Source organism: Cydia pomonella, chromosome 2 (assembly GCF_033807575.1).
Source record: "Cydia pomonella isolate Wapato2018A chromosome 2, ilCydPomo1, whole genome shotgun sequence".
Taxonomy (NCBI): domain Eukaryota; kingdom Metazoa; phylum Arthropoda; class Insecta; order Lepidoptera; family Tortricidae; genus Cydia; species Cydia pomonella.
This window is the reverse complement of record NC_084704.1, coordinates 3089373-3105370: the sequence shown is the minus strand read 5'-3', so window position 1 is coordinate 3105370 and position 15998 is coordinate 3089373. Positions and strand designations below refer to the sequence as shown.

The window sequence follows — 15998 nt, the reverse complement described above, 5'->3', positions numbered from 1 at the left end:
TAAACAATGAATAATCAGCCCAGAGACAAGACTCACCATATCTGGCAGGCGACACCTGAAAACTCTCCCCGCTGTTATTAAACTGCCAGGAGAACGTGACATCAGCTGGGTCTGCGCTCACTGTGCAGCGCACGCGCAGGGGCTCGTCTAATCTAGCACCAATCAGGAGGGGCGATAGCTGTGCGCAGACGGGCGTGTCTGTGAAAAAGGTGGGAATGTCTATCACAGATTTTTTTTTGCCTAATTTAGTGTCCTACTGCTAGGCAAAGGCCTACCACAGACACATTAGAAAGTTCTAGACCTCTAAAAGCCGGAATCTTTATTAGCTCTCTCTTCTTAGTCGTATACTCTTGTCGGAGTAGTCGTGGTCATTGCGGTCGTTGTACCTACGGCTTTTTTCGCTATTTCCCGCCATGCTTCTCTATTTATTGCCTGCCGCGCGCACAGATTCAGAGGTGACCCGGTGAGAGCTTTCACTTGGTCGGTCCATCGCATTGAGGGCCGCAATCTGGGTCTTGTGCCATCCACTCTGCCCTGAGCCTCTCCATCGCGTCGTCTTCCCTGCGCGTAATATGACCGTAGTAGCTAAGGATGCGAGAGTGAACGATTGTCTTTGTGTAACTTTGAGCTCCTGAATAATTTATATTTATTTATTAGCTCTGTCCGACAGATATCCGTGACCATGGTAATCAGAGCTTATGGATAACCTGACCTTGAATTTCAGATGACAATGTGTTCAGCGAAGTTCGAAAGAAGTGTAACAGTGCACATACACCTCATGATAATATCTGTGTGTATGTATTTATACCCCGTTTTTTAATGAATAGAATTTTTCTTACCTCAAAAGTAGTGGTAATTAACTTTTTCTTCCGAAATGTTCCTATGATATCGAATATTGCGGTACAATAATATGCAAATAACACTATAATTCAGTGCATAAATACTCAGATTTAATTTTGGAGGAAAAGTTACTACTGCTTTTGAGATTATATTATTTCTAATCTGAAAAAAAAAACTAGAGCTTTTACACGGCTTTAGCTGTCTATGCCAGTTTATCAGTCGGATGAACTTTACTATCTATGCAATGTTCCATGTTACCGTCCATTCTGTAGGCTCTTATTACACATAATTTCTGTTTATCTAGCTGTCTAATCTCCGCTCTCTCTCAGTCTGTTCGGCACTCCAGTTAGCCTATTTTCGTTTCTAATATTTCGTGGCCGATCTTGGGTTGGCTTGTGTGCCGATCTATCCACGTGGCGGTCTATTTGAATGATCTGGTAATCCCTCTATATTATGTCTGTCTATGAGTTTCTCTGTCTTTGGCTCGATGATAAGATAAGTAAGATGATCGTTTTATCTATAGGTGTCTGTAGATAAGTCTGTCTACATATATGGGATTTCCTTACATTGCACCCTCAAATACACCGCCTGGCTGGTCGCCTCCCCTATCTGGTTGGCGGCGCTGCAAGTATATAACCCGCCGTCTCTCCTCGTGACGCCTTGTAGCACGAGCGACTTGGTGCTGAAGATGACGCCGGAAGACATGTTCTGGTTTATTTGCTGGTCCTGGACAGAAAAATGGTAAATTTATCCAAAATTTGTTTTGCGAAAGATTTCGGTAAGTTTCGTCGTATGCAAGTATGTCATTTATATATACATAGGTAGTAAGGGTCTCGCCCGAGTTAAAAAATATAGAGTCGTTTTGCTTTCCCTCGTGTGGGACCGGGCTTAGTTTATTTTTAAGCAGCTGACCGCCCGGTGGCAATAACGTAAATAGTGTTTGACTATCTCGCAAAATAATAGCGCTGTCGAATTCACAAACATCTTTACAAACCAACTTTCCGCCTAAAATATACATACATGCCTCTAAAACACTGAAAGTAAAGTCGTGTACTTATATATATTTCTATTCGTCGACTGTAATGGTTGAATTAAGATTTCGTATACCAAACAAAAAAAAATTGACTAATCACGTGCCGCCGCGTTTCCATACGATACTAAACAGGCGCGAGGCGCGGGGCATGGGGTTAGGGGTGCGGGGTCACGCGGAGTCGCGCGATTATGTATATTGCACTACATTTTTGTCTACTGACATACTTAACAATTTTCATTCATTATTTAGGTATATAGTAAAAAAAAAAGGATTATTTTAGATGACTCGTAGAAAAAGTTTTGTATACAATAGTGATGTAATCAAGCTTTTCAATCCCGAACCTTACTAAGGCAACTCAGCAATCACGTTACTCGACTGATAAGCTCATAATAGGGAGCTTTCCAATAACGGTTGTATAAAATATTATTTGAAACGTTGGCTAGACCATCCATACGTAGATGTAGGGCCCGTGTGAATAATATAATTTTCTATATTATTTCTTCTACTGACTGCCGGCAAGTAGATTTTCTAAGTGAAAAAGTTCTATCGCGAAAAGTAAACTAAACTACTCGCTCCAGACTGATTACCGACGGTCGGGCAGCGGCCTTAAGTAATTTCCCTGGGATGGCTCGACACATCGACCTCTACTTAAGTCAAAAGTAAAATGAAACGCCATATTTACGTCCAAAGCTATAAAAACACCTCTTTCTATATATCACATGTGAAGCGGGTAACTTTACGCACTTGGGCGGCAAACTTTTTAAGGACGTTTTAAGCACCAATTCGACCCTCCATTCTCCTCCCAACGTTTACGGGCAGACAAAAATAATAAACATGTTACAGTATATTCAGAGACAAGTATGAAATAACTACTGGTAATCTCCTTTTTCGGGAATAATAGATAGAGTCCAACCAAGTAAAGTTGGTAACGATTTTGATAGCCCAGACGGTGCAAATGTTAAGTAAACGTCATAATTTCATAGAAGTTGCAAAATGCTGCCAACTTAGCTTGGTTCCACTCTATCAACAATAAAGAAGGCCTCATCATCATCTTCATAGCATTATGGCTTTTTCCACGGGTCATAGGAGTCTGGGGTCAGCTTGATTTTCAAGAATACCAAAACCAGGAAATCAAGGTTGATGTCATACAGTATACAAATTCAGTACTATAGGACCATTTGCTAAAATAATCGACGTTTGATAAATACTATTAGAAGTATTAGAACAAATTAAATTATTTCCAGAAAATATTTTAATTTGTTTATATGTTTATTTAATTGTGTTTCTACTTCAAATATAAACAAATGAAAATATTTTCTGGAAATAATTTAATTTGTTCTAATACTTCTAATAGTATGATTGGCAGCGCCATCTTTCTCGCTAGCTCGGTATCACCTGATTTGATCCAGTTAGAAGGTATGAACCATACTGTTCTACCTTAGGGGGGTGGCTAGGGGGCGCCATAAGCCTTCAGTAAGAAATGCATATACTTGAAAAATTCGATCAATGCTGCCGTGAACCCGGTGGCCGAGTGGCTCAGGCACCTGCCGCGATAGCAGAGGACGCTGGTTCAATTCCAGCCTGGGGCACTGGAGGCCTTGGTCACTTTTTCTTAGTATATGACATTTATTTTCAGTTTGATAAATATTTCAAGGTACAGCAAGGTCATTCATAAATTGTCCATGCAAATTTGAACCTGATGCTACCTACCCAATAGTATAGTGCCGTAAATCTCAACTTTTTCTATTGGCACGCCAGGAATGTGAATACGAGTAGCTCTGTTATGACAGCAGCAAAACAAATAACCAGTCCTGCTGAAATGCTCAAATCTCAAAAGTTATATGCGGAACGTTTAAATAGCACCACGGCACTTGAAGATTGGCCACAAGCGAGAAATCTTATGTACAATTCCAGACTTAGGCAGACTAGGAGGCCTAGCCATGTGGGAAAATACCAAACGACAGTTAAATAATTTATGGAAGTGATGACATGACTTTTCGTCACATTTGTCACTGGCAACCCCGCAATGCAACCCTGCAATTTGGATTTTGTTAAATATATGAGGATTTAGTACACAATGGTACTTACCTCACATAACCTCTATAGTTTGGGAGTACAAACCAAATGATTCTGTAATTCAGTGAGGGTTGCTGAAGAGATGCAGCGACCTCAACAAATTTGGCTTGTACTCCCTAACTAAAGGTACAATTTTCAATTAGGCAAGTACAAATTAAGAACCGATTGTTTACTAAATCCACATGTAAAAAAAATGCCAAAATGCAATGTGGGGTAGGGGATTTTTTTAAATAAGTAAATAAATAAATATCACAGGACATTAATATTACACTAATTGACTAAGCCCCACAGAGCTCAACGAGGGGTGGGAGGGGGTTAGGGTCGGCAACGCGCATGTAACTCCTCTGGAGTTGCAGGCGTACATAGGCTACGGATACTGCTTACCATCAGGCGGGCCGTATGCTTGTTTGCCACCGACATAGTATTAAAAAAAAGTAAGCTCAATAGGCTTGTGCTATGGGTACTTTAAAGAACGACATATATAATATATGCATATGTATAAATACTTGAATACATAGAAGACACCCATGAATCAGAAACAAATATCCTTGCTCATCCCACGAATAAATGATTTTACCAGGAATTGAACCCGGGACCATAGCAGGCTCACTATCCACTAGGCCAGACAGATCGTCAGGGTAGACAAGTCAAACATTTGTTAACAATTCGCTTTTATCTATAAACAATTTTCATAGTTCTTATTTTCCCCTCGTCTTCAATATAATGTTCGTGACTCACTCACGTTATGGAACCACGAAATGCGGTGTTCCTTCGGGTTCGCCCTGATGTTGCATTCGAAGTACACGTCGTCTCCCTCCTTGATGTCGTTCGCATTCAACGTGCTTCCCAGCGACATAGCTAATACTGGCTTATCTGCAAAAAAACACCTTATTACCTTGATGGAAAAGTTCTTATTACATTAGCATTGTTTGTAATCAGGATAATAAGCAAAAATGCACTGACGGGAGAGAGCTCTAGAGTTCAGAACTAGCCACGTAACTCCATCAGGAGTTACGTGGCTAGTTGATAAAAACTAGTCACGTAAACTTGCGTAATATAGATCCTATTTTAAACGCTGCAAAGTTTAAAATTGATTAACTTGCAGCTACTTTATAAGCAGCGGCGTTAATGTAAATTAGATCTTATTCTTAATACTGTTGGATACAAATTGAATTGGGGCAGAGTAAGAAAGTTTATACTCGTACGTGCTTAAGATTTTATTGGTGCCCTTTAGCTGATGTTTAGTGTCTTTTATTGTTTGTTTCAGTGAACCCATGTTTCGTTATGTAGTACATGCGTTTAGTATTTTCAGGATGTCTTCGACCCTTAATATTCTCCAGAACTTTAGTAAGTTACTCTGAGGAACGAAAAAAAAAACAGTTTTTTAAAAATTATATCCTTAACTATATCCGGTCAGTTTAATGTGTTATCACTGTAGAACAGCAATAAAGGCTTATTTATTTATTTTATCTACACACATATCATAAACCTTCTATAATGGCCAACATTAAGCTAAACTGTTTTGTTACAACAGATTTCTTATCTGTGAAAATGTTGTAATTGCTTCATTTGTACATCAAAATCGATTTGGTAATGACATTCAAATTTCGAATATCTCTGAATAAAAAGCAATTCGATTCGACCTCTATTCTAAGAGATCAGAGCTCAACGAGGGGGAGGGGGGGCTTGGGTCAGCAACGCGCATGTAACTCCTTTGGAGTTGCAGGCGTACATAGGCTGCGGAGACTGCTTGCCATCGGGCGGGCCGTATTCTTGTTTGCCGCCGACGTGGTATAAAAAAAAGACTCTAGTTTGTCTCTGAATTTAAAAACTACGAATGCGTAACATGCGTAAAAATTGTTTTTTTTACCGCCATTTGACGTACATTTTATCTTTTATTAGTTTTAAGTATAAAATGAGTGTGATTTGTTGTTTTTAAAGTAACTATAGCAAAAGTTTCTTTTAAAATGAGCGATAAAGATATTCCGGCGACGCCGCCACATATCCGCGAGCTCCGCCAAAAGAGCAACAATGTCCCAACGTTGGCTGTAATTTGAGTTAGTGAATATATCATAGAAAGTTTATAATGTGTGTGTAGATAAAATTGTGTTTGTAACTCTACATATTTAGACATTAAAACACACTCACTTCGTTCGTTTCTTAAACCCATTCTTGTGTTTTAATGCCTTTCATTATGTAGCAGTATACATATACAGTAGTTTACTGATGATTATATTATGTTTATATTTTATTTCTATATATGAAACTATAGGTCTAGTTTTGATCAAAAATTGTGTATGACTGTTTGTTTCTAAATTAATAGAAAAAAAAATTATGTACCTACAACGTTTCAACGGTTAAGCGGTTTTAAATAATAAAATAAAATACAAAAAATAAATAAAGGTGCTATTTGTTTAAAATAATACAATATCCAATGACCTATAACAGCCATCAACACGATTGCACGATTTACTTCGCCCAGCCAATAACAACCCCAACCCAGTTTAATTATACACAGACGAATACATTTTATAACCTTGCTATTAAAATAAAATTATAAATACGATAGTAAATTTATCTGTCTGTTTTCTTCCCGCTTAAACCACTGAACCGATATAGATGAAATTTGGTATATAGAAAGTTTGAGGCCCGGGGAAGGACATAGGATAGTTTTTATCAATCATCATTATCATTCCACGGAGAAAAAGTCGGAAGCAGAAGCTAATTGTTTAATATTTTTTATAACTTAAGATTACAATTATAATATGTATTTGTACGGTCATAACATTTAATTTGTGTCCCATTTCGTAACTTGTCACAGGGACTAACAACATGAAAGTCGCTAAACAACAAGGCTAGGAACCGGTTTATAAATTACCGGTAAATACCGGTTTATTTCAGTTTTACTCCGAACTTCTGTAAGAACGCGAACGTTTTAAGTAGATATTGTAACCTAAAAAAACCGGTTTATACGATAAGCGACGAAACGACCGGCCGGCCTACTGGCGTGCCACGTAAACATAGACACCGACATAGGAAGAAACCGGTTTTTATTGCTATAAACCGGTTAATTTGACAAGAAATGTTCTGATAAAAACCTGTTTAAATATAACGGTTTTTCGAGCGAAACCGAAATTAAAAGGTTTTGCGCCAAGTACATGGTTTGGAAATTTAACCGGTTTCTGAGCCTAGCTATGATAGATACCTCATACTATTGTCACTACAACAATTATTGTACAAGGTACGTAATGGGTCACAAATTAAATCTTTTGATTGTTCCTACTTTAATTTAGAAATTAAGCAGAAGACTACTTACAAACTGACTGCTCACTGTACCTATCATAAGCTATCGTTAAAACTTATCAGAATGAAGGCAACTGTAATGATATATGTTATTCATTTTGAGTACTTACTCTTATAAATCCTACATATATCTAAGTTATTTTAATTCTTAAAAGAACGGCGTAAAGACAGGATCCTCAAATTGAATAAGACTCAGCGAGACGGAGAAACTTAAGACGCGAATTCATTTAATATTAACCCGCGTAGTGTTTCAATGCTACTTACAACGAGACACGTTAGCGTTCCAACATCTAATCGGATATGATAAAATCTAGATTAAGTTAAGTTATATGGATAAAAAGGAAATTAAACATGTTTTTTGTCAAAAATGTCATTTAAGATAAAAGCTTACTATCGCTGACTGGACTTTTTTCGAGACAATTCTAACAGAAACAGACCCAAACACAGTTTTGCGTTGCTTTTTATCTGAGTCCTATGGTCACCTCCTGTGTCCATCATCAGATCAGCTTAATGGTACACTAATATACTCGTAGCATTGTCACCTAACTTACATAATATATTTAGGTATGTGAATTTTCAGCTCAATAAAATAATGGAAAGTGGATCTAATTTAGCTTGCAAGAGTTGGCGATGGCGACGTTTACTTTTTTTTTAGTTAATTAATGTAAGTTATTCTTGGCTTAATCTCTCTATTCCTCCTTGCTTCTATTTTTGTTAAAGGTTAAATTTATGGCAAGTAGTATAAGCCTTCTTACTGTAATCCTGGCCGACAGTGTATGACGATGTGTATTTTATATGTGCATAGTAATATATGTATTATAAGTTACTTACTCGGTTTAAGGAAATTCCCTTGTCAAAATTCAAAAGAAAACCAACTGAATGGCTCCTGGAGGAATGTTTCTATAATATACATGAATTTTTAAACTGTAAACTGACATATATTTATTTTCCTCTAATGCTGTACGCAGTATGGCGTTGTCGGCGTGACACCGCATGACCGCCCCGTCGTCTTCAGGCTGCGGGACGATCATCAGTCGGCTGACCAACGACATGTCGTTGTAGGTAAATGTACTTACAAACGACGCTCATTTTGAAGGAGTCCTCCAACGCTGTACGAAGTATGGCGTTGTCAGCGCGACAGCGCATGATCGCGCCGTCGTCTTCCGGCTGCGGGACGATCGTCAGCCGACTGACAGACGTCGTGTCGTTGGAGAAGTCGTTATGCTGGTGGAAAAGGTTACTTATTAAAATTAGTGTAGAAGTGCTGTGACAAAATTACTGACTGTTTAACTGACCACTTAAGGCCCTGTTTATTATTGGCAACGTGGTCACGATGTGACCTATTACCCGGGCGACTGTATATAATCTTAGTGGCGATTAGTTACATTTTACCGTGCTCACTGAAATCTTATACTTAAATACGATCTACTAAAGACTAAGTAGTGAAAAAATCTCAAAGACGTGCGTAAAATTCCTGTAAAAGGTGTATCCCCAATCCAGGTTGCATTATTGTGAGAGTACAGTACTGCTCATTAAAAAGGGATTATCTTGAGAAAATAGAGTTATCCTGATCACGGATGGGTCATTCTCATTTAAAACTCGGTGTTAAAAACTGAAGATTTACCTCCTCTCTAGTAAATTGCCTGTTCTCCGTAAACCACGTGATTGGAGCCGGTGGCCTGCTGCCGTAGCTGACGCAGATCAGAGTGACTTTTGTGTCTGAAGACTTCTGCCCTAATATGTCCATTATGACTACTGAGTACCTGGCTCAAGTGTCTAATATCGCTTCGAAAATCCAAATTAAACTTATCTTTCCCCTAGTATACCCCCTATTTTCCCTGAACCAACGGCGGCCTGCTACCGTGGCTGCCGAAGACCAGAGTAACTTCGGTGTCTGCTGACATCTGCCCTTGTTTGTTCGTGATGTCCACTGAGATTAGACGCACTGTATAGCTCAAGTGTCCTAACACGCTTCGAGAATCCAAATTAAACTTACCTTTTCTAGGGAAAAAATCTTTTTTCTGGTCTGAAGAACAAGGGTAATACTAGGGTATTACCCTTGTTCTTCAGACCAGAGTAACTTCGTATGGGCTGAAATTTGTCCTAGTTTGTGTGTGATGTCCACTGAGATTAGACGCAATGCATAGGTCACTTCTCTAACATTGCTTCGAAGATCCTCTTAACTCACTAAAATCTTACTTACCGATCTACTAAAGACTTAGTAGTAAAAACATCTCAAAGATGTGCGTAAAATTCCTGTAAAAGGTGTATCCCCAATCCACATTGCATTATTGTGAGAAGATGCCAGTACTATCAAGCGAATAGGGTTATCTTGAGAAAGTAAGGTTCTTCTGATCACAGATGGATCATTTAAAACTTGGTGTTAGTGACTGAAGACTTACCTTTCCTCTAGTATACCGCCTGTTTTCCCTGAACCACGTGATTTGAGCCGGCGGCCTGCTGCCGTGGCTGACACAGACCAGAGTAACTTCTGTATCCGCAGACATCTGCCCCGGTTTGTCCGTGATGGCCACTGAGGTTGGTCGTACTGTGGACAAATATATTATATGTATCACACCTGTACCGACGAGGCAGCGACACAATGTTGTAGTACCATTACAATTGTCACTGTTTTGTAGTATCGAATAATCAATGCTTGGGTAATAGGAAAGAAATACCTACATTTCCTTCAACTCGGTAATTAAATCAATTTACACAATTAATGATTTAATACCTACTGTCTGGCCTAGTGGGCAGTGACTCTGCCTAAGAAGCCGATGGTCCTGGGTTAAAATTCTGGTAAGGGCATTTATTTGTGTGATGAGCATAGATATTTGTTCCTGAGTCATGGGTGAGTTCTATGTATTTAAGTATTTGTATATTATATATATCGTCGTCTGAGTATCCACAACACAGACCTTCTTGAGCTTACTGTGTGGCTTGGTCAATTTGTGTAAAAATGTCCTTTAATATTTATTTACTTATTTACTAGAGGTATAGGTAAACAGGTATTAACATGGTTGTTAAGCACAAAATTATACTTGTATACATTAGTTATCTCAGTATCTATAATAACTTTGCGCAAGAAATATTCGTCGTCTCAAAACAGTAATTGTAATAACCAATGATTGTATGAACATTAACAGACAGTTAAAAAAACAAAAAAAATATCTCGACAAATGAATAACCTCCTCCTTCAAAATCTTACGAGTCGATTACAAACTGTTACTGAGCAAGTTATTAAAAATAATACACTTAAATTACTTGATAACTTAAATTATTTGAAAGACTTTATGATTTCACAGATTCGTCAGTTACCTTACAGTTGACGCCAATCAAAATATTAATCAAAAGCTACGTGACATTTATTACAGTCGCGATAATTACACGTAAATAAATCTATTAACTGTTTTGCCTCAACAGAAATACAGCCAGATAAATGGCTAGACTGATATAATTAATCTGGGTTATTCGGTGAGATAATTTGTCCCAGATAAATTAGTTCGAGGTGAAACTCGTTAATTTTGGTTTGTGTTTAAGTCTGGCGTTTGATGTTATTAGACAATATTAATAATTATTATAAATTGAACGAGTTAGATTCTGTTAAACATTTATTCAAAACAAAAAATACTCCGGACCATGCGTGTTGATGATGCGTGTCTTTATTTGACACGACCTTGAAGATCGTTAGTCGCAGAACGCTGATTGGTCCATGCACGAAGATGATCAATTCACCGAGACGATTACCAAGACGATCTTCATGGTGATATTCAATCCATAGGAAATTGTTAAATAAGGATCGAATTCATTGATATTTTGACGCCAAAAAGCTGGTTCCAGTGGGGCGAGCAATTATTAGGGTTGGCAGAACTTGACGCCACTATGCGTGCACGACCATAGATAAGATAATGACTTCAATGTTTACAACCCTAAATAACCGAAAGGGATAGTGCCACACATTAGAAACAGACAGCATGATTTGTCCCTGAATCGCTGTCAAACTTCGGTTTTTTAGGAAGTGGCATTTCTGTGTTACGGTAGTACTGTTATTTGTTCTGTGCTGTTGCTACCCCATATAGCTATAGGTAAAAAACTTAAGTAAGTCACCTGTTGTATGTAGTTGTGACGTGTTCGAATAGACAATACATGTTTAAACGACACGCACAAACAAAACAAATGTCCCAACCCCACCCAACTTGACGCCACTATGCGTGCACGACCATAGATAAGATAATGACTTCAATGTTTACAACCCTAAATAACCGAAAGGGATAGTGCCACACATTAGAAACAGACAGCATGATTTGTCCCTGAATCGCTGTCAAACTTCGGTTTTTTAGGAAGTGGCATTTCTGTGTTACGGTAGTACTGTTATTTGTTCTGTGCTGTTATTGCTACCCCATATAGTTAACGGGAGCTATAGGTAAAAAACTTAAGTAAGTCACCTGTTGTATGTAGTTGTGACGTGTTCGAATAGACAATACATGTTTAAAAGACACGCACAAACAAAACAAATGTCTATTCGAACACGTCACAACTACATACAACAGGTGACTTACTTAAGTTTTTTACCTATACACCGTGTTTTTCTATTCCGTTAATTTCAAGGGTGCATTCCTGAGCTTAAATTAAGTAACTTTGTCAAAGACGCCGGTATCTAATAGCTGCATTTGAGATAATCAATAATTATTTTTTACGTGATAAGCCCCTTAAGCATGTACACTTGTCTTAGGGACTGTTTACATATTGAGTAGTGTTTAGTACGAGTTTATACATTTGCTACTAAACGTAAGTAATATCTCGGACGATCGATGTTCGAAAAGACAGTGATGTGTCACATTTTTCAACTGTACCAAACGGTTGAGTTAAATGTAATGCCCGTAGTACAACAACGCTATACGCGGCATTCAATTACTTTCTATATAAAAAAATTAACTAACTATGCCATTTAGTTTCTTTAAGGAACGTACTTACCCATACCCCGAAGTTAACGGAATTCAATAAAAACACGGTGCATGGTCTGCCATCTTAAGGTCTAAATCGAAGATTTTAACAAGACAGACATTTCAAATCAAATTGTTGCACATTGTTGAGATAAATACTTACCTACACTTTGTACCTAAGATGGACTACTTACCTACCTAATACATATTATTTATTCGTATGGCATGCATAAAGAAGGCAATCAGAGTATAGCCTTGAGGTCGCTAAGCCAGGTAACCAACTCAGGCGTGACTGACTCCAGATCTTCAGCTGTACGTGAATACGAGTGAAGGGGACAGCGTTGGAAAATATAGTCAGTGGTCAAATACATATTTGTACCTATGAACTGCTGTAAAAAGTAATGAAATAAACGTATTTGTATTTGTACATTTACACTTCTCAGTCTTCCTACAAACTACAGGGAGCGCCTGTGCCTAATAGAGTTTATGAACGCTCCTTAATCTCCCCTTAGGAATTATAAAACTTCAGCACGTGTTTCTTCTTCAGAATTGGGTTATATTACAATCAAAGGGTCGGGGTCTGAGTTATTTTCTTTGTTCTTTTAAGTACCTGCAGAGAATGTTGATACTTAGGACAACCCTACAGATCACTCACTACTAGACCGGACATGTGTCTAAGAAGATATGCACACATTGGCGCTTCCTCACCTATGAGAGTGCACCGCTCATTTTAGTTGCGTGCAGAATTTGTACTCAAGTAGGTGTACTTACTTATTCATGTAAATTATAAAGCGCGCCGTTGTTTTATGCGAGCGTTAAACGCATGCGATTACGGAAGGTAGGCAAAATGACAATGCGCTTATTATACCGCTGCGTTTACGGTGTAAAACAATATACGGTCATTAGATTATCTGATGCATATGAAAATAGATGTGCGGCAAACGCATCGTAAAAAACAACCGCGCGCTTAGATTACCGACAGTAATTGAATTCTCGGAGTAAACATGGATTTTTCTAACATAAAATGACGTAGAATTGAACGATTGAGTGGTGCCGTTAGCATCGTAGTATTTTACGATACAATTTCTACCATCCTTCAGTACGGTGTTAGGGTGTTACCACACCAATCGATCGATAGTCGATCGATGGTAGAGAAGGGACCAGTCGGCGTCGATCGATAGTTTCTACTAGACCAATCGATCGATCGACGTCGACTGTTCCATTCTACCATCGATCGGTTATCGATTCATAGGTGTGGTAACAAATCTTAGAACGAACTGAAGGAAGGTACTTAGACCTTCTACAGAGAGGATCCAAATGAAGACGCTACAGGCTCCCTTTTCACCACGCTGACAATTGACGTTTACCATTAACAATCACCTTACTTCGCTGGTCCAACAAGTAAATAATGACGGTAATTACGTACCAACTCAGAAAAGTACAGGATTTTGCCAGTGTCAGGTGTATATTGTCGATTGGTGAAATAAGCGCCAGATCTTTGACCAGTGCTTGGCCTCCGTAAGGCATTAAATCCACCGAACCTGCGGCCCTCTTGTATTAGACACACACTTGTATTTGAGCTCTACTCTCCTGCAGCACATATTTCACCATTACATGATAGTTCCTTGCTAGGACGCTTCTTAAAATGGAGTTGATCCATTGTTATACACATCTTTTACGCTGTGTTCGTGCAGCTACGTTTAAAATAAGAAGAAAGGTCCTTAAATACCGGGATGCTTGCGGCCCTCCGGTACCTTTTTTCACATCCTTACAGACTTAGGTAAACACATACAATAACTATAATAAAAAACCATTAATTATTTTGGCGACATAACAGCCTTTTGCTGCGTCATCTGTTACAGTGTAGGATTCTGCAGATTCCCACAAAACCATTAAATACCACACCCTTCGGCCAGAAACCCATGCTCGCGATGGTTTCCAGCAGCGGTCGCATCACGCACACCACGAAATAGGGAGGAGAGTGTTTTAACTCACTCTTGCAGGTTTTGGCCTCGCATAGAAGCATATCTTACTAGGACGCTTCCTAAAATTGAGTTAGGCCATCGCTATACCCATCTGTTACGCTCTGTGTCCGTGCTGCTCCGTTTAAAATACGGGTGCACAAATCGAGTTAAGTCGTTATTCTGAGAGCGCCATAAATATGGCGCGATTGCACGTTGTGACGTTATTGTTGCAAGAATGTATGGGTTTTAAAACTAAATACTTAATGCTATAGTCCTAATATATTGGCACATAAACTTTAAAACGCATCTTTGGTATTTTGACGATATCGGTTTTTTGGTAGAAGTACAAGGCCCATTCCAACTGACGAATTTATGTAAATTTGATTTTATTTTGACACCAATCTCATCCGAACTTGTATTTATTTTATTTTAGCGTCAGCAAAGTGCGTTTTGATATTATCATTCATAGATTTTAAAACTTCAAGCGCCGTTTAGTGCTCTTCACCATTAGCTCTCAAGATTTGACCCACACTAACATACATACATACCTACATACTAACAGGACGAGTTAAATAAAAGCTTGTAATGAGGCGTTTGAAATGCTCACAATGTCATTTACCTGTGTGTGTCCTCAAGCCTACATCGTCTTAAAACTGAACGGCAACACACCAAAGTCCTTTGTTATCTTTGAATTATCTAAGGAGCACAGTAAACGTCTCGAAATCTGCAAACACATGAATAACCCAGATAATGGAACTTTTAATAGGAACACCTTAACCAAACAAATGTCACCCGTGAAACTTTAAACCCATTCCAAAACAGGTTTAAATCGTTATTCCTGAAAGGACCATAAATTCCTGCCATCGCGAGGCCACTTAAGAGATTTAAAACTCCCGTATATCGCGGAAACTGCTAACTTTCAAAAGAACATAACCGCCATATATTTTGTATGGATGTGTGATCTTTTTAGACAGTAATGCTCGTTTGTTTGCTTCCTGTGTTAGTGATGTGAAATTGCAAGTCATTTCTAGGAATATGGCGATATCACAGCTTTTTATTAGAAATGCTGAGGACATATTGAAAAACATACTTAAAAGTTATCCAATGCTTGTTAACTCTGCGCCCGATAAGTGCAGCTTCAACTAAAATTCTTGCACTAAGGAATATTATTTGTTTCAAGATCTTTCGATTTTTGTTTTTTTTTTCTTTTCAAGACTTTCAATCTTGAATTTGGGGTATTTAACATTTTTGGGAATTTAACCGTTGGTAAGATAATCTTAGTCAAAGGTATATGTATCTATATTTTGAATCACGATATGTCAGTTGAGACATATCAGTACCCCTAGTGTAAATTTGATCGACATCATAACGTGACGAACGCGTTTGCGTTAAGTCCATTTTGTATAGGATTTTGAGTTTCCAAAACGTCCCGCTTGGCGCGCTCTTTCTAAATCCAATACAAAATGAGACTAAACGCAAACGCGTACGTCACGTTTCGAAATCGAATTTATTTACACTAGGGGTACTGGTTCTTATTTCAAAACTTGTATGTAGGCATTGGTTTCCCGTTTTAATCGACATAACCAGCTGGCACTGCGGCTGCAGCTCTCTGAGATTTTTTTATTATTTAACATACATGGGAAACCCCAAAAGGGGTTAACACATCACTACGTTTGTTTCGTATTCCGAACAATCGAGCCCTTTGTACGAGTGTCTGCGCTCAAATCTGCTGTTTACGCAAATGACGCGCGCTTTTAAATGACTACGCCGATGTGGTGTGAAGATTGGTGACTAATAATGTTGTGGGTTTGTTTATTTCAGTGTGGAAGTTGCAAGAAT

At 38.4% G+C, this 15998-nt stretch overlaps 1 protein-coding gene across 1 annotated transcript in view; it reads right to left on the bottom strand.

Moving 5' to 3' along the window:
• The window catches only part of LOC133531254 (hemicentin-2-like), a 247491-nt gene that overhangs the window by 29262 nt on the left and 202231 nt on the right, over nucleotides 1-15998 (bottom strand). Inside the window, exons 7-11 of the mRNA XM_061869391.1 lie at nucleotides 9655-9800; nucleotides 8329-8476; nucleotides 4692-4822; nucleotides 1407-1566; nucleotides 37-198 (exon numbers count right to left, since the gene is read on the bottom strand). Of these exons, the coding sequence (XP_061725375.1) occupies nucleotides 37-198; nucleotides 1407-1566; nucleotides 4692-4822; nucleotides 8329-8476; nucleotides 9655-9800 (747 nt within the window). The remainder of the gene's footprint in view (nucleotides 1-36; nucleotides 199-1406; nucleotides 1567-4691; nucleotides 4823-8328; nucleotides 8477-9654; nucleotides 9801-15998) is intronic.